The 25081-nt window shown below is 34.9% G+C and overlaps 1 protein-coding gene across 2 annotated transcripts in view; it reads right to left on the bottom strand.

Annotated features, from left to right (window-relative positions):
* GALNT13 (polypeptide N-acetylgalactosaminyltransferase 13) overlaps positions 1-25081 on the bottom strand; it is a 544730-nt gene that overhangs the window by 201683 nt on the left and 317966 nt on the right. For both annotated transcript variants that reach the window (XM_045867449.1, XM_045867450.1), the window contains exons 5-7: positions 7103-7269; positions 6273-6480; positions 3490-3660 (exon numbers count right to left, since the gene is read on the bottom strand). In XM_045867449.1, coding sequence (XP_045723405.1) covers positions 3490-3660; positions 6273-6480; positions 7103-7269 — 546 coding nt within the window. The remainder of the gene's footprint in view (positions 1-3489; positions 3661-6272; positions 6481-7102; positions 7270-25081) is intronic.

Raw genomic sequence — 25081 nt, 5'->3', positions numbered from 1 at the left:
AAAGAGTCTATATGGCAAGACAGAAAGAGTAAAGAAAGTTATACAGACTTGATAAATAACTGATAGCTTTTTTAATAAAGTAATCTATTTTAATCAATGAGAAATTAAAGTAGAAACTAGTATCTTTATAATTATTTATTGAGGATTACTACAGGGCATAATTAAGAGACTAAAACAATCAAGATTAAAGCCAGATTCTTTACATACCACTCTAGCAGTTCATGTAGTCTAACTCCTGTGCATCAACACTCTGGCCACTTATGCTCTCCTCATTCCCTTGTCCAGCACACATATGGCCAGTGCCGGTGAGCCACTTCAGAGCAGAGATAGCCAGATTCATTTTTGTATGTGCAGAACCTAGCACAGTGCTCAACAGTGGGTAGGCATGCACATTTGCATATGTCAAGCAATTCATTTCAATAGCCAAACCATATCACCTCAAAAATGATATTAAAAAAATGCATAATACACCCCCAACCTAATGAAATGATTTGGGGGATTATCTACACTACCAGATAATTTATGTTACTGGTTGCCTATTCCGTAAGGTAATGGAGATGTGTATTCATGTAGGGCTAATATGTTTGATGAGTTTCAAACTCAGTCATTTCCCAGGCAGTAGCCTCTAAGTCAAGGTCACAAATTGAAAAGCTTATAGCAAGGCAAATAAAGTCAACATGTGAAGTTGATTAGTTGCAATAAGCATATTTCTCTCACCACTGACTGGGAAACAGTTACCGAGAAACATTTTTTTAAGCAGGAATGATGATAAATGGAACTGATCCTCAGCCTCAGGAACACACAAAAAAAGGGGTTGGGGGACTGAGCTAAACTTTCAGGCCATTTCTAAATGGTAGATTCTACTCAACCCCACCTGATGGTGCCAAGTAGGAATACAAGACCATTGTAGCAAGATCTGACTTTTCAAGGGCAGCTAAAAATTCATACATTTACTTAGAACATCTCATTTTTAAAATGTTGGTAATTTTTTAAAATGCAAAACACTATGTATTTTGCATTTTATGTACCAAAAAAACCACATCTGCACAGCATGTCTGACACTTAAGCTCCTGGTTTATGACCTCTGGTTTAACAATTTGATTATTCTATTTTGCACATATAATTGAGATATGACTGAAAAGTCATATGACCGCTAAAATGTCTAGGAGACTTTATTGATTAAAGAAAACTAAATGTTCAAGGTTATGTGTGCTATTATTCCATACTCATAACTTCACAAATACCAAGTATTTTACAAACTTCACTTAGTATCAAAATGAAAATATCAAAGCCCAGAAGTTGACAGTAGAATAATATGTATAACCATTATAAACTTTACTTTAAATGTGATATAACTAAGGTTAAGTCACAAGTTCAAGTTGGTTCTCTATGTATGCTGATGCATGATTGTATTTCTAAATGATGACTAGCCAATTATAGTCACTAGAAAGTTCTGTCATAACTGACATTTTAAATGAGGCATTCTGCTAAGAAAGCTAAAATTTCAACTTCATTTTAATCACTTTAGCTATTCAGAATTCTGTTAATCAAGTAGGAAAAAAAAAATTGGTCTTCAACACCTAGAATGATTTATCTGTTTGTACGAATGTGAGAAAAATGATCACGTCTTTGAGTAATAGATTACAAGTACAAAGAAAGTTCACATTACAGCTATGCTGATGAAAATTACCTGCAGGCTGTTACAACACAGCCCGTGAATTAATTAACCTTTTGCCATAAAAATCTGGAAACTTCAGCAAAGACTGAGGTGTTTCTGTTTCTCTTGTTCCAGCTTCCTCAGCATTTTATAAAGTGAAATATTGTGCCATTACTGAGGAAAATAGATAAAATATATTTAGATTTTATTGGGTATCCATGTTATTATAGTAAAAACATAAGTTGTGGTTAAAACACAGCAAGTTGGATGTTTCCTTTTTTGTTTTAATTAATGAAAGATGAGAAATAATAGCTGATTTCTATGTAGATCTTTACTTTTGTGAATGAGATCAGTAATTTCTTACTATGAATGTTGGCTAACTCTTAGTTATCTACCTTTTCACTCTGTGAGAAAATAAAGTTAAATAAAGCATGTATTTTGCCAATGTATTAAAAAAAACAATGCGTTTTTAAAAACATGTCTTTTGTCAATGTGTTTAAAAACAATCACACATTCTTTCAAACTTCATTCTCAAATGAATAAACACATTATATTTGAGTGTACTGGTCAAGTATACTGAAAATTTTCACATGGGTTTGGAAGCTGAAAAATCAGCTAACACTAAATGAAACCATGACCTGGGAAAACAGGATTTCTAATAAACAATGTTGTAATAAAAGTGCCTGGCCTTCCTCAAGTTGTTAAGAGCAAGGATCACTAAGACTTGGCAAATGTGAAGATTACAGCAAAATTTAAAGACCACTAAGTTATACTTAAATACTGCCATAATAACTTCATGTCTTTATGAAATTGTCTGGAGCCACATTTTATTTTTCTCTTTGATATAGTAATATCTCCTTAAGAAGGTTAACAATCCCAGTATTAACTGCTCAATAACAGAGTGATTCTCTTCCATGAGCCAATTTTTAGAGTTAGCTTTAATTCATTCATTAGATAATTAGTCTTGCCAGTGGATAAATCATTTCTTCGGTGGGTTAGGAGGCATCCTTGTTTAGATAATGGGTCATACATATTATTTTAGGATGTTAGGGCATTTCTCTATTGTTCAAACTAAATCATGATTTGCCAAATTCATCTTTAAAGAGCAAAACTAGTGATCTCCCTCTCCAATATATTGTTAGGAAATCAATTTTTGTTTGCAGGTAAGACATACACAATAATATGTTAAAATAAGAAGGTGATTATTTTATGTTAATAAAGGGGGTAATGCTTATCTGGACAACTAAAGATACATATGATATTTCTTATTTTGTATTAAGAGCAAATACATATTTTATGAATCAATACTTCAAATTAAGTAGCTATTTTAACTAATTTAGAACAAACAATAAATCTTTCATAATTGTTAATATATTAAAATTTTCCAAGTGGATCTTTGTTTTCTATCTATAAGATGGCTCTTTGAAGTTGGTAAATTTAGAATATTTGCCAAAACATTTCTGGTTATTTCAATTTTGAGAATATCTCTATTATAAAGCATACACATTTAGGTAAGATATATATTTATCAGAAGCATCAAGGCTGTTAGATAGAAAATTCACAATAAATATATTTTGAATATAAGAATATACAAGGTTTTAAAAGAAATTCAGCGCTTCTGCCTATAGTAAAATTTGCCTGGGTTAATTTAAACTAAATTTAATACTGTTACTGATTCTTAGATTATCATGTAAGCAGTGATAATGCAAAGGTGTATATGAATAAAAAGTATATGCTTTTAAAAGACTTAAAAATGAGAGCATAAATTTATAATACCCCTTAATTATTACAGAAATACACATGCTATCCTTTGGAAGATATGAGTCACATACCTGACAGGTAATGTTCTATCGCCTTTCCTCCTATCCATTTCTCTTTGGGGAACAGGATACCAACGGAAATTCAATTTCCAGTTAAAACCCCCGTAAGTCATGTCTGACCCAGCCATATATTCAAAGGTATCATCACTAATCACATCAATGATGGGGCATACAACTGTTTTCCTGCAGAAAAATCAAAACCAGTTTACATATAAATAATAATTTAAATACTACATCAGCTTCTTCAGACTCAGTATAGATGTTGAGTTGAAATTTAATTATTTTGTGACTTTAATATGACTTTATTTTCATTTTATCCTTTTTCTCTGTGGAATCATTTTCTTTTACTACATCGTGCTTACGGTCTCTACTTCTTTCTACCATTTATAATCTTATCAAATATACTAATTGGTCTTCAAGCTGATTTCCAAATGCATTCTAAGTACTAACTCAGGAGGATGAACATGGTCTATTTTTCATAAAACCTCTGCGCACAGCATGATTAGTAGCACTGCTTTGATATTATGCATCATTTTATCTCAAGCCCACTGAAAAGCAATAGCATGCAGAAGTAGAGAGTGGATGATGGCAAATTAGACCTGGTATTTTGAATCTCAAAGAGGATAGGTTAGTTTTAAGAGTTCTGAAGAAATCTTCCTGGGGAAATGCCTACTAGAAAAACAAACAAGTAAAAATCAAAAAAAAGAAGCAACAATAAAAATCACGATCATCAGTGTAAGTACATGTTGCCTCTGAAAGATATTAGGGACATGACGATATCTAAGTGTGTTGTCCTAGATCTCAGAATTTACCATAACAACCTACATATTTTAAAATAGGGAAAGATAAGCGACTTAAGTTTCTGGGGTTTTTATCTCATGATCTGTTTCTTCGTAAAGAGTGGGTGTTCTTGATGGTGGCTTTTTTAGGGTAAGAAACTTCCACCAGGAGAAGATTGGATATTCTTTTAATCCATGTTGTGCTTTCTCCAGTCTCCCTCTATTCCTGGCTTATATGTTTTATTATGGGACCAATCTGTCATCTCTACAGTAAATGTTCAGGTCTACTCAAGTTTGCATCGCTTGTAGTTAATTCCAAAGATCAGAGCTTATTTTTCATATTTGGCAGGGGGTAAATATACAAATATGCTTTTGAATCACCCATAAATGTGGAAAGCAAATAAATGTTGTCCATTATTTATTCCGGTCTTGTAACACCAGTGTCACAAATGCTCGTTTTCAATTAGGTCTTCTATTCCACACAATTGGCCAAAGCCTCGAGTTCTCAGAAATCAATAGGATTCATCTAGCCTTGAAAAAGATTCTTGGTAATTCTCGTCCCTACAAAATCAATATCTTTCTCTCTTCATTAAGTTTAATGACTTAATTTGTAATGGGGAGGCAAAATTAGATCTAATAACCTTGAATAGGACTTTATTATCTAGTTATGGCAACTTTAGAATGTATAAGCAGGACAAGACCTCAGAATTCATTATATGCAAATACAATCTAAACATATTGTTAGATTAAAAAATAAATGATCTATGCATGATGATATTGAACAACATTATATTAAAAATTCAGTAAGTTGAATACGAAACACATGTTTGAAAAAGCAGCATAATGTATGAAAAGTTGCCAGAAAATGCATTTAAGATGTTCTAAGTTCATTTCACTTTGCCAGTCTTACCCTGCAGTGCATACTGTACAATACACAGAGTGGAAAAATGTTATTAGCTGTGTACTACACTCAGTTGACTAAAAGGTCCCCACTGCTTTCTTCAACTGCTATGGTTCATTTTACTGACAACCTCCATCTATCTTCCTGGCAAGTACCAAATCCTGCCGTTTACACGATGTAGCTGGACTAGCTCACCCTAAGCAGCTCTTGTCTTAGATGCTTAATTAAAAACTTCAATTCTAAGAAGACCTTTCTAGGGTAGGTGAAATGACTATGCAAACAAGGTGTTATGCAATGCTTTGTTATTATATCAGAGCATTCAACACAGTTGTCTTCATTAGGCACTTAGGAATTCTAATCATTTATCATCAATGTTTATGAATATCTGCAAAGAAAAGTTTGTACTTGATAGCATCATTATCAGAAAAAATTTCAGGTAGGTATGAGGGTTCTTAATTTCTATAAAGTACTATTCAGATTTCACAATTTGTGTTTACAAATTGGCAACATTGTTTAAATAATTAAAATTCTAATAGTTGTGCTCTGTTTTTGTTTTTTTTTAACCATGATTTCATTCCAGTGGAATGTGTGAGTGTATGTCTTCATTTTTAAGATCCTCTAGGTGGTTTTGAACCAGACTTTGAATAAGGGCAGTGACCTAGTAGAGAGAAGACTGGTCTGGGAATGGGTAGAACTAAATTGCTGTTCCCAACACTTCAAATAACTGGGACAAGCTACTTAACGTCTTTGTTCCTTCCTATTACTAGTACAGACAAGAACATCTATATTACCTTCCTCACGGGGTGGTTGTGGGGACACAATGAGGTGCTTTGAAATGTCTTTTATAAAACATGACACTGTTTCAAATTGGACTCATTTCTATCACCTACAAAATGAATATTCATTTTTTACTGTTTGAAGTGTTTGACTATTTGTTAAACAAATATTAATATTCAGCATGAATAAGCCCATATTATATGGGGGAGGGGTGCTTTTTAAAAAGCTAGAAAATAAGCCTTCTAGAAATAGCAATTTATAAAGAAGTTTTGACTGGTACCTGGAACTGTCCTAGCAGGTTCAGTCAAAACCCAGGCAGACAACACATGAGTTCTTACCTGTCTTCTTTTATTCTCGCCAGCAAAGGCTCCAGCCATCCTAAGGTGCATTCACAGTGTGCATCGAGAAAAGTTATGACCTGCCCTTCTGAAGCAGCTGCTCCTCGAAGGCGGGCACGTATTAACCCAGAGCGCTCTTCCATTCTAATAATTTTTACCGGCACCTCTAAATTTTTCACATAATTCTCTAACGTCAACTTGAGAAAATCTGCAATGCGCAATAAGAATTTATAAAGTTTTGAAACTATTTTAAGACACAGCGGAGAGACTGCTGCCCAGATGGAATGTAACACACAGAAATGGTAGCCAACTCCTATCAACATTTCTTTGCATTAGGTGAAATAATTATATAGAGATTTTATCAGTAAATTAATGTATATTTCATGAAAACTCTATCATTTGACTGGCAAAGATAAGGATACAATAGGAAGTTAATATACCAGACTTGAATTTAGAAATTGGGCCACAATAGTAAATGGAGACTTCTTAATTATACGTTATTTTGCTTTTACCTGCACACGCACACACACACAAAGTCATATTCATGCTCAATCGCATGATCATTTAAGTTGAGAAAAAAAACAAATACTTTTGAAAATCATTTTAGCTGATTTCTTGGGTTAATACGGATCAAATGGGATCATGAGAGATACCGAAAGAATCAGTTTCGTATTCCTGGAATTGGCACTGACTGGGTATATTGATGAAAGTTGATGGGTGATTTCAGGGCTAGTAGAATTATAAGGAAAATACAGGTCATTGCCCGGCTATCTTCCCAACCATAATGAAGCTTTCTGATTAAAAAATATATGTGGGGGAAATATTTATACCTCTTTCGCTGGCATCATCTACCAAGATGACCTCGGAGAGCAGGGAGCGTGGGGAACGGTTTATAACACTGTGAACAGTTCTAAGGAGAGTGCTCCATGCTTCATTGTGAAACACAATGACTACGCTTGTGTTTGGAAGTTCATCAGGGTAGACCTTTGTCTTGCATCTGCAAAAGAAAGAAGAGGGACATGGTTATAATCATTCTTCATTCTGATCACTCTAATAAAAAATACCCATGATAACACAACTTTAGACTCAGCTGCCCCTTACTAAGGAAACATTTTATGATTATTGAAGATAATTTTCCTTTTTATAAATGTTGTGAGTAATTACTTGGCATTTTGAAAATTAAATATGCATAATTGCTAATATTTTATTTTAATTCCTGTAGGGAACAAAGCAGCATGATTTCCACAAATCTAAGAAAGCTAAAATAACATTCTGAGACTATCAATAGAAGACCAGAATACAACAGGGACATATGAATTCATTTAGTGGATATAATTTTATTCCTTGTTTAGAAAAAAAAATTATCGTATAACTCAAAAAATCATGAGGACATGAAAAGACATGCTCACAGCGTTTTGAAGCATGTAAAACTGAGATTATTTTTGTGTTCTAAAATCTAGTCATGTGTTTTCCATTCTGTTTGAGAATGCTGTAAACCATGTGTACTTTGAAGGAAAGGTTTAGGGGCTGGGATTTACTCTGCAGATTCTCAGTATGATATAATCAAAACTGGAGATCAGGAAAGGGAATAGGCTACCAGCACTTCCCAAACTTTGATGTGCACAGGAATCGCCAAGAGATTTGTTAAAATGCAGATTCTGATTCAGTCAGTCTAGGGTACAGCCTGAGATTCTGCATTTTTAAAAACAGTTTCCAGGTGATATAGGTGCTACCAGTCACACAGAGTGCACCATAATTCTTTTCTTTTTTTAAGACTTCATTTATTTTAGAGAGAGAGAGAAAGAGAGAGAGCACAGCAGGGGGTAGGGGCAGAGGGAGAGGGAGAAGCAGGCTCCCCCTGAGCAGGGAGCCCGGTGTGGGGCTCGATCCCAGGACCCCGGGATCATGACCTGAGCCGAAGGCAGATGCTTAACCGACTGAGCCACCCAGATGCCCCCAGAGCACACCATAATTCTCATCACTTTTAGAACTTGCTGTTTTGAGAAAAAACTTTTAATTTTGCTTATAAATCCAAAGAAGCCCAGATTTTACTTTTTGAGAAATCAGTCTAAAAAGGTACATTTGGATAAGTAATATGTGTAGTGCTCTAGGGGATCATCCCAAGTTTAACATGTAGATGGTCCTCACCCCCATCAACTTGTCAACATTCAGATGTTTAACTCATGTAATTATAAAATTTTAGGAAAAAAAAAATGTGACTGGGTATCCGGAACAGGAATAGAAGTTTTTTCACCTTAGGTTATAATATCATGGAAAATATTCTAAAGAGCTAGAGAATTAAAATCATCCCATAAAATAAAATGAACTAGATACTTCCTGCCACTCATGAATGATCTCATACATGACACAAAATAAGCATTGTTAAAATTAGTCTTCTTCATAGGTGAGTGAAAAAAATTCAATAAAAATGTGAGACATAAGGGCATATAATTAAACAAATACTGATTGTATGCCTATTGAGATGTTAATCATCTTTTAAAACAGTCTAAAATGTCATCTACTCAGTGAAGTCTTCTGTACTGAAGCCAGATAAGAAGGGACTATATCTGAAATAGGACATTTTTTTCTGCATGTATTTATTTGAAAAGCATTCATTAATCATCCACCCTATAGAATATATTGTATATACAGGAAAATCAAAATGTAGTGGGAAAAAGTACTTTGATTCACAGTCATATTTTCCTGTTTTGGTGGCAAGATTCAAATGTTTTCCATACGCCTCAGCAGCAGGACCAGGCGTCCTGGCAGCTTATCAGTAAATGAACTCAGAAAGCCATCTTGGTAAATCAGAAAATGTTCTCACCACGATTTTCCTCAAACCTCCATTCTTCTGCCTCAACAAGATAGCATGCTGAGCAAAAACTACGGTAAAAACCATCATGATCATCATCGATAAAGAAATAAAACTGGAAAATCAGGCTGAAAGCAGTCCAACAGTCAACAGTGACTGGTTTAAGCCAAGAATAGCAGTCTATAAAGGCTCCCCAGTATTACTGGAAAAAAGTGATTTCTTCTAAGTTAAATTTTTTGCATGTTATATATGCATGTACATTGTATGTTTCGTATTCTAAATGCCAACAAAGAAAAAATGAATGAGATATTTAGATAAACCTTTTAAAATACCAAACTAAAAGCAGATACTCAAATCCAGCTTCTTAAGCTATTTCTATCCTGCTTTGTTTTTGTGGTTAAAAAAAAACCCTACTCACAAGTGTTAATTTTATATTCAATGTATGTGACAAAGTTATAATGAACTAATTTACTATGAATGCAACTATTATGTTTAGAGAAAATTTCCATTATGTCATTATTTAATGTAGCATACAAATAAAATGTGGATAATCTTTTTATTAATTCTTTCTCTTCTTCCTATGTAAATAATTATTTAGCAAAGAAAACTGTGTGTGATAATAAAATAATTTCTAGAATAATTCTTAAGCTATACAAATTAATTATTTTCAATGTCAGTTTGTCCTATTATCTCAAGTTCATAGAGGCTTATGAACAGGAGTTATTTCCATGGTTTCTAATGGGGTTGTGATACACTGTACTTTTACCATTTTCTGTATTTCATCACATCTGTTGTTTCACCTATAGTAAGATATACCGTCATTTTATGTATTGCTAGGAAAGAAAAAAAATGTTGTCAAATAAACCATAGCATATGCTTTCTTATCACTAGAATCTATTTAATACCTAGATAGGGCTTACAGAACAAGCCTTTAAATTTACTTGGATGTAGATTTCTATCAATATTGTCATGCTTGCTTATGAATCAGTCACATCAGCTTTTTGTTGCTTTGAAGTTTCTTTCATCTTTTCTAAGGGGCTTTCTCCAGCTTTAGGTTGCATTGCTTAACATATGAGAGAAAGCACATATCTCAGTAACAAAATATAAAACAGCTTCATCTTCTTGTGGGTATTTTCCTTGGTACTATAAAGTTATGCTTTTCAAATTTTAAGGTGCAAAGAAATTATATGGGCATCTTGATAAAATGCAGATTCTGATTCACTAGATAGGGTTGGGCCCAGGATACTGCATTTTTTTTTAAAGGGGGGCAGAAGAAGAGAGAGAATCTTAAGCAGGCTCCACGCCTGGCGTGGAGCCTGACGTGGGGCTCGACCTCACAACCCTGAGATCATGACCTGAGCTGAAATCAAGAGTCAGATGCTTAAACAACTGAGCAACCCAGGCAAGGTGCCCCAAGGTTCTGCATTTCTAATGAGATCTCTGGTGATACTGTCGCTTGGTTAACATGATAAGAAAAAAGGCTATATAAATCAGTCAGCTGTTGATTTAACAAGAAAATATAGAATTGTGGTCATTGCTCCAACAATAAATATTTGCTTTGTCTTAGGAAATTTAACACTTGTCACTGTTTCCTTGCCTTTCTTTTCACACAATAACTTTTTGTTCCAATACTGAATCAGACTGAAACTCTTCTGAAGGAATATTGAATGACAATTAAACTCTGCACCTGTAATATAAATGGTGTAATTAATAACTTAGATGAAGCATGGCTATGTGAACAGTCATGACCACATTCATAAAGCTTAAGAAATCTTGCTTACATAACAACTGACAGCTGGTTGACAATGATTATAACTAACCATTGACCCTCATCCTGATTTCAGACACAGAAAACTAAAAGGGGTGCATCTTAACAACAGGTGAATAGAGTAATTTTTTGTTTAGCCAAGAAAAAGTATTGATAGGGTTACTTAGTTTTAGTTGCCTTTTTTTAAAGACCTTTAGGTATCTAAGCTGTCAGAGTTTCAACTCACTGCTTTTTCAAGAAATAATTAAAAACAAAACAAAAACAGGGGACCTATATGATGGAGGGGAGGGGGTAAGAACTTAAATGGATTGGACCTCTCTAATAACCTCATCTCCTGACCCATGGCAAACAACTTCTCTGTGATACTGCAAGAATTATTTCACCACTGTCCACCTCAGCTTTTACATCTTTTACATAATAAGGTTAAAGTAGATAATCTGAAATGTGTAGTGGACATTGCTTGGGCTACACTGCAGAATAAAGCTCAGAATCTCAAATGGTGGACTTGGAAACAGCTTTCAAAGTTAACTCAAATCTTCATTTTACAGAATGCAAGTCTCAAGTCACAGAACTGGTTCAGTATTCTGCATAATAAAGTAATAAATAATAATGATATATTTTATTCTTTAATAATACTACTAACAGTAAAGATTTATGCCCCATATTATATGCTACATCAAATGTTTTAAATGGTATTACTGGTGTCTGGAATATTAGAAAAAAACATTTGAACTTAAAAAATATGCCTTAATCTTATACTCAAACATGTATCTTTAAAATAGAGAAATAACTATTCCCCTAGAATCATTTGATTAAAACGAAGCACAGGCAACAGCTTTCATTGAAATTATGTATATATAGACCAAATATTCTTTTAGCAATCTGTCCTGTGAAGATATTAGTTTTCTTTTATGTAATAATCTAAATGGGATTGGCAAAAGTTGACATTCTTGTGGGAACACAACGTATATGTAATTAACTTTGAGAGTAAAGGTGGCAGACTGCAATAGCAATTTTCATCAATTTGAAAGGAATATTTGATGCCCACTACTCAAATTAAGTTCCTGAAATTTGGTATTCTAGTGAAATCATAAGCTTTATTATAGCAGCATTTCATATTTACACTATATTATGACATGCTAAATCTGTAATACTTGAAAGGAAGTGAAAGTTTATTTCTTTTTAATTCTGTAATAATATATCTGTGGCTTTTAAACTTGGCTGCACATTGGAATAATCTCATGAGCTGGAAAAAATACTGATGTGTGGGTTTCAACCACAGAGATTCTGATTCAGGTGTCTAGGGTGTGGCCAGGCGCAATGGGATTTCAGAAAATCTCCCTTGGGGATTTGAATGTGCAGCCAAAGCTGAAAAAGTTTCTCTAAAGTTATTTAACAAAAACACTGATTTTAAATATGCGGGTGTGTGTGTATACACATATCAACGTAGATATGTATATTTGTATATATGTATATAAAACCTTTTTGCTTACATCGACATTTTAAAATAAGATACTTAAGGTTAATACATCTCTTTTTTGCAGTTATATCAGATGAAGTTAGTAAAGCACTTTTTCCTGTAATTGTAAGCACTGGAGTCAGAAAGTCTTTTCCACTTCATTTATAATCTTTTCTGTCATCTGAATGCACACTAATGTTGGTCCAGTCTTCTGTGTACCAGCTGTTGATTTATAAATATATGAGAAATAAATCAGCTGCTCTTATTTAGAGAGAATATGGGGGTAGAATCACATTTCCAATGTCTGGAACATGGAAATACAGTGAGATAGCATACCTATTTACCATCTTTTCCTTTGGCTATGCACACATTATAGGAACATAGACTGCTACAATTTGATTTTATCCTTTTCAAAACCACATTGATGTTTTCAGATAAGTTACTGAACACAATATGCCACATCGAAGAATGAAAAATTGACTATAAGATGAGAATGTGAAATCACAAAGGATCTGTAATTACACAGTGGTTTAGTTAGACACAATCATTTAGGACTACAAAGGCTGTCAACATCGTAGTTTGCATGACTTGTTGAATTGCTGCTCAGTGAGTCAGTGGTTACCTTTTACTGCCTCAATCAAGAAGATTAATAATAGTAATTAAAAATAAAGACTTACAACACAAGTCCTCTATATACTTCTTATTTTTAACAGCTATGGGAATTGCCTTGAACCTTGCAGAATTACGTGTGGTTTCTTTGTTTCCCAATCATTAAAATTCATATTCACAGAGGGAAATTTCATCTTTTGCCAATGCATCCATGCAAAGAAAACTTGGGCAACAGCAAAGTGCTTCTTTCACAGTAACTGAACAGCTTGGGGCCTCAAGTAAAATGAAGCCCTTAATTTTGCATGGGTTACTATATGTTGATTTATATTAACATTGTGTTCAACCTTCCAAGAGTAAGTTACTTAAGTCATAATTATTGACTAATGTTTTTAAAATTCCTATGTCCCAAGCACCTTTATTTTAAAATCCAGTTGAACCTTGTACTCATTCTTGGCCTGTATGCCCTGTATTCTATCAGATCCACTCCTTGCACCTTCTGCTCTTTTAAGTGTTGGGATGGGTGGAATGGGAGGGTTACTGGGCAAGAAGCATTTCCAAAAATCCCTTGCTCCTTGGCTTCTGTTTGAAATACATCATAAGGATCTCAGGTGGGAGAGTGCCATGCTGTAGGAAACAGGAACAGAAAGCCAGGGAATTTCTTTCTACATGCCCCACCAATCTCAGAGAAGACCACTCGGCCCCCTTCCTCAGCGTTGTACCTGATGTATGCCTCAATCTTTTTGACATATTATGTTTTTTCACAATATAGTTATCTAATTCAATATACTAGGGGATTCTTCAAAAGAAGAAGGAAGGTTAATATTATTTATCTCTGCCTTTCCAGAATTTAGTATTCTGCATGTCACAAAATACATTTAATAAAGGGTTGATGCATGAACATGCTCACAGTGAGGCAGGCTATTGTATGAATGATTAGATCGACTTCTTGATCATATCTCTGCATTGTTATAGTCTGAACTAGAGGTACAGAAAACAGTTTTTCTACTTTTTTTCTTTCTTCTTTTGTATCCTCAGTTGCTTTTCTTTTTCCAGCTTCTAGAGCCAGGGCAAATAAATGAGCTAAGGGTGTAGGGAAGGGAAAGAGTATAAGAAAATTGGGCTGCAAGTCACTGTATTATAACACAGTCCCTGTAACATAGGTAACATCATTCCTATTTGGCATATTAGAACAAGCTCTGTCCCTGGAAACCTATGTTTGCCCCCGCTTCTGCCATATAGGATCTGTGCACAAACTCTTTAAATTTTGGTTTTGTCATCAACTAAATAGAACGAAGACTGCTACCATTTCTATATTGTAGTACTTTTACAGGAAACAAATGAAATTATAAAGGGATTAGGTGAATGCAATTTGTTATTATGCTATTTTTATGTTATGAAGCACTGTATAGAATATTACAGATAAAGACTCTACACTTATTTGGATCAGCTTTGCTGCTGATAAGACTCTGACCATTGCCTTGTTCTAATAACTTGCCTTTTGTCCTCAGTTCTTGTGGCCAAGCTGCTACTTTACTCCTTACTTCTGGTGCAGTTTCAATAACAGATCTGGTGTCTAGACTGTTGTGCCTTGAGAACTGCTTTACTCGTTTGTCTAGTGTAGTGGCGTACAATACAGGTCCTGCCTCTTTCTCTTTCAGTCCTTCTAAATCATTTATTGCCCGAATCTTGAATTTTTCTGGCTGCCTGTGGCTGCCTGCTAGTAAATCTTCCTGCTTACTTACCTTAATCTCTGCTTATTATTTTCTGCGGGAAATCTCAGAGCGCCATGTTCTGCCTGCCTGCTGAGATCTCTGCTTCTTGCCTGCTCTTGAATATCCATGAGCTCACTATCTAGCAATTTGTGCTCCCTCCTACTAACCCACTACTTGCTTTAACCTGTGGGTTAGTCCGGTTATCAAATATTGCATCCCTCAGCCAGGGTGAGGCCATCTCCTCCAGCAGTCAAGTCCTGATTTAAGTAACATCAGAATAAGATAACCAGTACTAAGTGATGAACATTTCTTAAACTCTTAATTATGCAGCAGACATTGTACTATATCCTGTATTCTCATTTGATCCTCCGAACTGAAACCTCCTACAACCAAATAGGTTAACTACCAGAACCATGACAAGGCTATAAACTCATAAATAGCTTTGCTGCATGCTTCAAGAACTTCCAGAAAATATATTGATTCGAACAATAAATTGCTCAGACAATCCCCTTCTATGGAGAATAGGTTGCTCAGCTGTCTTCTCAGGATGATATATAACTTAACTAGACAAATTGTTTGCTTATCAATTGACTTCAAGACTCCTCATTATGTCCACCAATCCTAAACTATTACAACATGTACTTGACCAGTCTCAGAAAGATCCTGCATTGAAAGACCAGTCTTAAGCCACTTAAGTCCAGACCCCCAGTCTCTATAAATATCCACCTTGGCCTCTTCCATGCAAGACTGCTAGGACTCTGTAAATGTGGTGGTTATTCTGGGGGACTTTTATGGAGTCAGCAATTGATAATCCTTATAATATTCCTTATGAACTAGTTATATTGTTACTCCCATTTGATGATGATAAGTCAAGAACCTAGTGTTCAGATCAGTTATGTACAATAGTCTACCCTTACCTGTGGAAGATACCTTCCATGACCCTTCCAGTGGATGCCTGAAGCCATGATAATACTACACCTTATATATGCTATGTTTTTCCTACACATGTAAACCCATTATAAAGTTTTATAATGGGTATACATGTTTATTTATTTTATAATTTAATTTAATTTATAAATTAGGCACAATAAGAAATTAACAAAAATAATAAAATTGAACAGTTGTAACAATATAGTGTAATAAAAGTTATGTAAATGTGGTCTCTTTCTCTTGAAATACCTTATTGTACTATATTTACCCTTCTTGTGATGATGTGAGATGATAAAATGCTTACATGATGAGATGAAGTGAGGGGAACCACACAGGTACCATGACGTAGTTTAGGCTACTATTGACCTTCTAATGACAGTCAGAGGGAGGATTATTTGCTTTGGTAATTTAAAGTCAACCTCAGGTGCACAAAGCTAAACTACAAACTACTGCAACTTGCTTCTAAGTGTTGAAACTGGGTTTCAAACCCTGGAACTTTGAGGATTCTGTCTTTTATGATAGGATAAGGTCTTTTCCCCCTTAGGGAAGAAACGGCTTTTGTTAGGGAGAATTCTGAGGCAAAGCACCTGCGGAAGCTGGTATGAGACTGAAGGTATGTGTTCCCAGGAAACAAAGGAAATCATTAACTACGTCAACCAACTAGATGAGAGAAGCCTTTGCTTCCCTCCAGGAGATTGGAGCTTGAGGTAGAAAACACAAAAGGAAGGAGTAAAAAGGAATTAGGGAGGGGAGATAGCAAGTAAAATGATGAGAAGCTAAAGAGTCCAGTGGATTTTCCTCAGTGATGTGATACCTGGAGGATAGTTTATTTATTTGTATATTTTTAAAAGATTTATTTTTTTATTTTAGAGAGAGAGAGAGAGGGAGAAGGGCAAACGGGGGCAGGGTGAGAGAGAGAGAATCTCAAGTAGACTCCACGCTCAGGGGGCTTGATCCCAGGACCCCTTGCTGAAACCAAGAGCAGGACACTCAACCCCCTGAGCCACCCAGGCACCCCTGGAAGACATTTTAAAGATGAATTATGTCTAAAGTTCATATCTGACTACAATGTTGTAATGCAATCCAGCCTCCTCTCCTATTGTCCATTACATTCATCCGACTCATAAATGCACTGAATTAGAGGTTCTGTGAATATATCTCTCTTTGGAGAAAGAAGCCCTGTTTAGTTTGTGCTGTGAGGAATAGAGAGGAGGCAGTCACAAAAACAATCACAAAATGGTTAAGTCCACCAAGGAGCTGAATAAATATTGGGAAGGGCCCTGGACTTCCACAGATTATTCTTCTGGGGGTTAAGCTGACCTGATCTTGACTTTAACAGATGGGTACACTCAGTTGACATCTGGCTTATATTAAGAACAAAACCAAAAAACTTTATAGATCTAATTTCTACCAAATAAATGGCAGTCATACACTCCTATTGGGAGTTACTTCCATAATGCTAATAGTCTTTTTTTTTTTTAGGACATAAATGTGATTATATTCTTTCTATTTTGAAGAATTCTCCTGAATTTTGGTAATAAACTATAATTCAACTCTGTAGCTAAAAGTAAAAAGAATATATTTGAGTAAGTGCTGTGTGTAGCTTTTGTGGTTTGGGAACATGAATTTATGAGGTTGTTCCCTCTCAATATAACTCTTTCATGCTACTGAAAGTATTTTAACAATGAAAACAATTCAATGTTATTATTGAATATGATAAATAAAATTAAAGTGACTTGACAACAAAATTACTTACTATTGCCATTCATAGGTTTAAGTTCTTACATTTGTTAATGAAAATAACACTAATGTTTATATCAGTGGGCTTGGATTTGACTGAACCAAGTTTTGCTTGGGCCATCATTTATGTCAAGTCAACTGCCCCCACTGAACTCACATTTTTCACTTCTCTGAGATAATGAAACCACCATCCACCCAGGTTCAAAGCCAGAAACTCTGATGTTGACACGATAGTGATGGTGACATCACGAGTCACCAAATCCTGATGATTCCTCCCTCAGTATCTTTATTATGCTTCCCTGCTATTGTGCCCTTTCCATAGACCATCACCTCTCCTTTCAGTTAATGCATGGGGTCAATATGGGGCATTTATGGAACATTCTTGATCCCCAAAGTAGATCTTTCTCAATGCAGACCAAAATGCAGAGCCAAAAAGTTACTCTTTTCTTCAAATGTTTTTGGTAGCTCTTCATTGCCTAATGCTAAAATCTAAAGGCTCTCTGGATCTGGCTCAGCCCACTTATGTTACTTTCTCCTCTCACTATGGCATTTAACTCTTAGCAATACTGAACATCTCAAAGTTCCTTCAGAAAACAAATCTTTCTCATTTTTATCTCTCTCTATCTCTAGAATTCCTTGCATTCAGAACGCTTTCTTCACTGAAGAAATCACACATATTGTTCAAGGTATGGCTCAAGTCATGCTTCATGTTTTCTCCAGAGATATTCAATTGTTCACTGTCCTAAAATGCCAGTATATTTTATATATTTATTCTCCATTCCTTCTCATATACATAAGTTATTATATAATTCAACACATTGAGGAAATGGGGTCATTCTGAATGTGTGGAAAATTCCCTCTCATGCTGTAGCTACTGTTTTCTTTTTCTTTCTTTTTTTTTTTTAAAGATTGTATTTATTTATTTGACAGAGAGAGAGAGAATGAGCACAAGCAGGGGGAGTGGCAGGCAGAGGCAGAGAGAGAAGCAGGCTCCCCACAGAGAAGGGGGAGCCCGATGTGGGGCTCGATCCCAGGACTCCGGGATCATGACCTGAGCCGAAGGCAGTGGCTTAACCAACTGAGCCACCCAGGCGCCCTATAGCTACTGTTTTCAAGTAAAGACCTGTAAGGGTCCCTGAAAGGATCCCTGTCATCTTAGTATTCTTCTAAAGAGACTTTCTAGCTATTTGAATTATTTGAATATAAAAAAGTATTTACTCATCAAATACTTGAGAATTTATATATACTAAACAATATATTGGTTGTAAATCATGCATTCTTGAGGAAAGATGGAATTATAGAGAATGAAAGAAATTTTCCGTTGATCAAGCAAAGCTCTATATCCAGAGTGAATTGTGATAGATGATGTTTCAGAGTAAAAGTCTGTGTCAAGAACATCCAGGTGTTGGCAAGGGATGAAAGCATCACCATGGGGTGCCTAGCAACAAGCAAAATGAAGATATACCAACACAGAAATTGGTGATATTTGTAGGACTTAGTATCAGATAACAGGGACCAAATCTAGAGATGAATTCAGATATAGAACACTGCAGTCCCCGAAAGTTCAGAGAAAGTAAAGAATTCACTCACAAAGAAACTGGGGTTCTGCTTTTATTGGATTAAGGATATTGATACACAAGTACAAAAAACACATGCAGTTCATGGAGCAGGGTATAACATGGGAACTAGATTTTAGGATCAAAATGGTAACTGAAAGAGATACATAGGATCAGGAAGGATGTAAAATGGACATGTTGAACCAGAATCAGGGCCACAACCAGCCTATCCTAACCACTGTGTAATTAGGAAAATATGCTCCTTCTGGACAGTGAAGTCCTGCTGCCAAAGACTTAAAAGCAAATTAGGCCTCTGTGCCCAGAAAAAGGCCCTCCTTCTTCCAGCCCCTTGCCAAGGTACACAGCATCATAAACAGAGTGTATTATCCACTAACTCTTTTAGCTGGATATCTTTGTACAGTGCACATACTGGACAATTCTGTAAGGATGCCCTAAGCCTCGAAATCCTTTAATTATCCTGACTATGAAGACAATTAGTTCTGTTTCCAGAGGCACAGTTGCATCTTTAGGTTAAGAATTCGGGATAGAATGAATAGTGGGGAAAAATTCGGGAGGTAAGTGTATTTTATTTGAATGGGGTCAATGTGAAGCATCCATATGTATGGAGTCAAGTATGTGGGCTTTGTGATAATTTTTTTGCTTTGGCTCACATAATGGGGAAAAATTAGGGAGGTAAGTATATTTTATTTGAATGGGGTCAATGTGAAGCATCCATATGTATGGAGTCAAGTATGTGGGCTTTGTGATAATTTTTTTGCTTTGGCTCACATAATGTTTTCATTTATTTCTAGATTTGTTTACAATAAAGAACTATATATCTAAATATTCATCTACACCTGTATCTATAAATATATATGTATACAAATCACATACTTAATAATATTCAAAGAAATTGACTATCATGGATTTCTAACACTAAAGAAATGCTGCAGGGAACTATACTTTGGTTCCCTAGCATAGAATTTAAATACCCTATGTTATATATTCATAAAACTATTTTAAATCCATGAAAAGAACAAAATTAAGATCAAAGTCCCATGTATGAAATAAATGAAGAAACTAAAGCATAGAAACCAAATTCCATTATCTACTAAAATGAAATTGTAAAAATACCAAATAATAATTGCAAGGTTTAATTTCTGCTAAATTAAGTATCAATTAGAAGACTGTATGCATCATGAATTTCTCCTCTTGTATATTTCTCCACACCTGGATTTAAATAAGAAATAAATTTTTTTCTTCACATTATTTTTCATGAGTACAGCCATCGTTATTAAAGGCAACATCAGGAACATCATTTTTGGGGAAGGGAGATTTGTCTGATGTTTCCAGATCATTAGATTCAGGTTCACGTAACCATTCTGGATAATGTTGCATCATTCTTAGTGTATCATTGCACAAGGCACATGACGTTGATATGTGCCATTACTAATGTTAAGAATGATCACTTGAGTAGGGTGGTATCTGCCAGGTTTTTCTAATGTATAGTATTTTTCTCATTATAATAAATGACTTGTGAGAAGATAACTTGAGACTTTGTATATTCTTCTGGTTTTTATCAATATTTCACCTGTTAGTTACACTATCCATTGATGATTATTGTCTTTAATATATATCTTGTGCATGCATTTCTTCATACATTTGAAAGTGTATTCTTGTGGTAAATTTCTAAAAGTAGAATTGCTGATTCAAAGGTAAATGCATATACAATTTTAATAGATACTAACAAATCTCTCACTGTAAAGGTTATACCAATTTGTTTTCCCTTCATCAATGTTTGACAATTTTTGTTTTCCCATAGTTTTGCAAACAGAATTTATTATCAAACTTTTAAATTTTCATCAGTCTGAAAGGTGAGTAAAGATAACTCAAAGTAGTTTTAACTTGCATTTTTCCAACTGGGGATGAAGTCAAATACCTTTCAATATGTTTCATAGTCAACTTTGTATCTGTGTGTGTGTGGTGTGTGTTTGTGTGTGTGTGAGTGTGTGTGTATGTAAATATCTGTTCTAATTCTTTGTCCATTTTTGAATTGAAGGTTTGTTTTTTTTTGGTTGTTTTGCTTTGTGTCCCTTAATTTTTCAGACCTTCACATATTAATGATATTAACCTTTTATCACTATTTTCTATTACCTGATATTTGTCTTTTCATTTTCCTTATATTTTGCCATGTAAATTTTATTATATGTATTCAAATGTTTCAATATTTTCTTTTATTGTATGTGCATTATAATTACAGTTAGAGAGTATTCCCTTCACCCAGGTTATAGAGAAATTGTTTTGTTTTGTTTTGATTTTAATTTAGATCACTGATTAATATGGTACTTATTCTTTTGTATGGTTTGCAGCATGGATCTAATTATTTCTTTTTCCAAATGACCAACCAGTTGTTTCAGCCTCACTTATTAGCACTAGGACAGTGATTTCAGATGTCACTTTTATCATATATTAAACTTCAATTTATTCTTGTATTTATCTGTGTATTTCTATTTTATTCCACTTGTCTGTGTACCCATACCCCACTACCACATTACTCTACTTTTTTTTTTAAGACTTATTTATTTATTTGAGAGAGAGAGAGGGAGGGAAGTTGAGTGGGGGGAGGGGCAGAGGGAGAGAATCTTCAAGCAGACTCCCCACTGAGCATGGAGCCCGGGACAGGGCTTGATCTCAAGACCCATTAGATCATGACCTGAGCTGAAACCAAGAGTCAGATTCTTAACTGACTGAGCCATCCAGGTGCCCCCACACTGTTTTACTTATAGAGCTTTATACTATGTTTTAATATCTGGTAAGACTAGTTCTCTTTTGTAGCTTTTTTCCTTTGCTTATCTAGTTATTCTGGCATGTTTATTCCCCATGTGAGGCCCGTTATCCATCTTATTTTAATGCATTTCAAAGTATCAACTCACTCTCCCTCCCTAAATTTTGCAGCATGCTTATTAACTAGAGTTTGGATTTTAATCAGTTTTTTCTTTTAATGTAAAATTTAAGTACAATGAAATGCACAAATGTTAAGTGTAAATTTCCCAAACTTTGATAAATACATGCACTTGAATACCCTAACCTCCTATCAAATTATGAAACAGTATTATAACTGCAGAAAAATTTCTTCATAAACAAGTTTTTACCCTCCAAATCAGCCACTTATCTACCTTTTTATAACCATATAATTACTTTGCCATGGTATTGTATAGTAAATGCTCTCTATATATTTCATTCTCTCCTTTCTCTCTCCACACACACACACACACCATTAAAAAACAACACAAACTCTTCTTTTTACCTAAAAAAAAATCTGAAGAGCAACCTTATTACCAAGCATTTTCTGAACTATAATGAATAACTGAAGTCAAAGCAATCTTCATTTATCAACTCCTCCCTTCCCATCATTTACACCTCATAAATGCCGAGCCTCAATTGTTATTGCTAAATGTAACATAAAATACCATGCATCAGTGATTGCAAGCAATATCAAAATGTCAAATATATCTATTCTTAATTTCAATGTAATGTTAGTTAAGAGCAGCCATTACTATTGAAGAATGAAAATCCTGGGTGATAAATACTTTTACCTGTAATAAGATAATTCCCAAATGATTTATTAAAAATGAAGTAATGATTTCTAGCAAAGTATACCAACTATTCATCTACAATTACATAGTGAAGTGAAATAGTGAATATAATGACTGCCAAATAGATTTGGTATCCATCCAGCAGTTGTTGCATGTTGCTGATATCTCTTCTACTGAGCTATCTTAAAAAATGTTGTGTATTTACCTAATTTCATTATTAAAAAATTCCAGATCTGTATTTAATTAAAAAAGTATTTGAAAAAAATTGTATATCAGTATAATAGTTTTCTCTTTTAAATATTTAAGATTTAAGACTACCTGATTAAATACCTAAAGGTGGATAGTTTTATATGCTAGAGAAATTCTAGATATTATCTTCAAATAAATTACCTAAGAGCTACAACTTTTGATTTAAAAAAATAGAAATCAACTACTTAAACCAAGAATTTCTCCCTTGCAAATGTAATGTCTGGACTAGACCAAAAAAAAGAAAAAACCCTCTTAATATGGACTTATGATTCATTTAATCCACATGCTATTCTCCTTTGTCTTTAAATCCTGTTAGAATAAAGTGGAAACAAAAAAATAAAAAAACAAAAACTGTTTGCCTCTCTTCTGCTCACATAGCTCCATAGCTCCTACCATTTCAATGATGCACCCTTGTTAATCCAACTCATTCCATGTACTCACACTTGCAGAACAAGTCCCTGCTTCAAGAGACAACATATGTGCATCAACTCTTTTTCCTAATTTCTCTTCCTGAGAGAGATAACTATGTTGGGTAGATTTAACTTCTATTTCCTCATTGCAACCTCAATTTCATTAGTTTCTAGATGGTTTAGACTCCTGGTACCAGCACTGGAATTTACTCCCTGGAACAGTTAACCCAATTTCCTTTCTGGAGAATTGTACACAGAGAGACATCCAGCACCATGATGTAGGGAGGAGAGGACGAAGCTGGCAAAAGAGGAGGAAGAAGTGACAGATACAATGTCTGGGACACAGTAAGGAACCTAAACCCTTAAGAGACCATGAGTCTCACCATCTTGAGCAATGTTATGTGTATATTTCCTATTTTCCTGGTTTTATATTTTTATTTAGTACCCACAGAATCATAGATGAGGAAAGTGCCTTACAGACCATCTAATACCTTTAATTTTATGGATGGGGAAACTGCATCACAGACGAAGAAAAAACCTGGCAAAGGCTCACAAATACATGGTGGCTGTGATGTCACCAGAATCTAGATTTTTGAACTCCCTGAACAGTGTGACCTTGCCTCTTCAGTGTGTCCAGGGGCTACTGGGGGAACTTTCCCCATAAAACAAAAGACTTTACATAGTTCACCTTTTATGAAGCATATAACAACACATTAAAAAACAAAAGAAACAGGCCAGGTCAAAGTTCATTCAGTGGTTTACTGAAAATCATTTTAGGGATCAATATAATATAAGGGACTTCCCTTTTTTTGTACAGTCTATCCTTGTCTGGTTTTCTTATTCTTAAGCCTTCTTTATCTTTCATGAGGTTGGCTGTTTAACATATACATTTTTTTTTAAAGATTTTATTTATTTATTTGAGAGAGAGAATGAAAGAGAGAGCATGAGAGGGGGGAGGGTCAAAGGGAGAAGCAGACTCCCTGCTGAGCAGGGAGCCCGACGAGGGACTCGATCCAGGGACCCCAGGATCATGACCTGAGCCGAGGGCAGTTGCTTAACCAACTGAGCCACCCAGGTGCCCCATAACATATACATTTTCACTGAAACAACATAGTACTGATGAGGAAAAGCAGTGAAATGTTTCAAAAGTCTTTCTCATTGATTAATAATTTATGCAAATCATTACAGAATTTATTATAGCATTCTAGGAATTTAAATTTTATCTAGATTAAATATTTGATTTTATTAAAATGTGCTATATAGGATTTATAGACAAAATACCCAATACTTTCTTCTCTAGGGGGAGTGGGATCAACCTGTAAAATGTGCAAAGAGAGCAGGTAGGAATAGAATACAGGCATGTAGAGAACAGACGGTGAAGGGAAAAGACAAAAATGGCAGGTGTCGGGGCACCTGGGTGGCTCAGTCATTAAGCATCTGCCTTCGGCTCAGGTCATGATCCCGGAGTCCTGGGATCGAGTCCCACATCAGGCTTCCTGCTCAGCAGGAAGCCTGCTTCTCCCTCTCTCACTCCCCCTGCTTGTGTTCCCTCTCTGTCAAATAAAATCTTAAAAAAAAAAAAATGGCAGGTGTCCCTGAAATGCTAGGAAAAGGCAATCATGCATACATTTAAAATTCTTCCCAATACAGCAAACAAAGCTTGAATTGAGACAGTTATGGAGGAACTACTAACTATTATAAAGAAATGCTGTAGTGATTCCATCTCGTGGAGGACTATGTAGTTTGGTCTCTTGGGAAAGAGGCTAGGCCACTCACTTTGTGCTTTACTTCAAATACTAATAAAAAGTAAAACAACTGACTTTCTACAATAAGAGAAAGAAGAAATGTTTTCAGCCAGGGCAAGAACAAACTTCATTTTAATGTCAGTCTTTGTGTTCTAAAAGAAAATATTTTCACATCATAAGAAAAGTTTCAAGAGTAGTGAGTGAATAGAGTTACTGTCTGCAA

Source organism: Mirounga angustirostris, unplaced genomic scaffold (genome assembly GCF_029215605.1).
Source record: "Mirounga angustirostris isolate CCGP_5_RB_7025 unplaced genomic scaffold, mMirAng1.0.hap1 SCAF_3, whole genome shotgun sequence".
NCBI classification, from domain to species: Eukaryota; Metazoa; Chordata; class Mammalia; order Carnivora; family Phocidae; genus Mirounga; species Mirounga angustirostris.
This window is presented reverse-complemented; position numbering and strand designations above follow the sequence as displayed.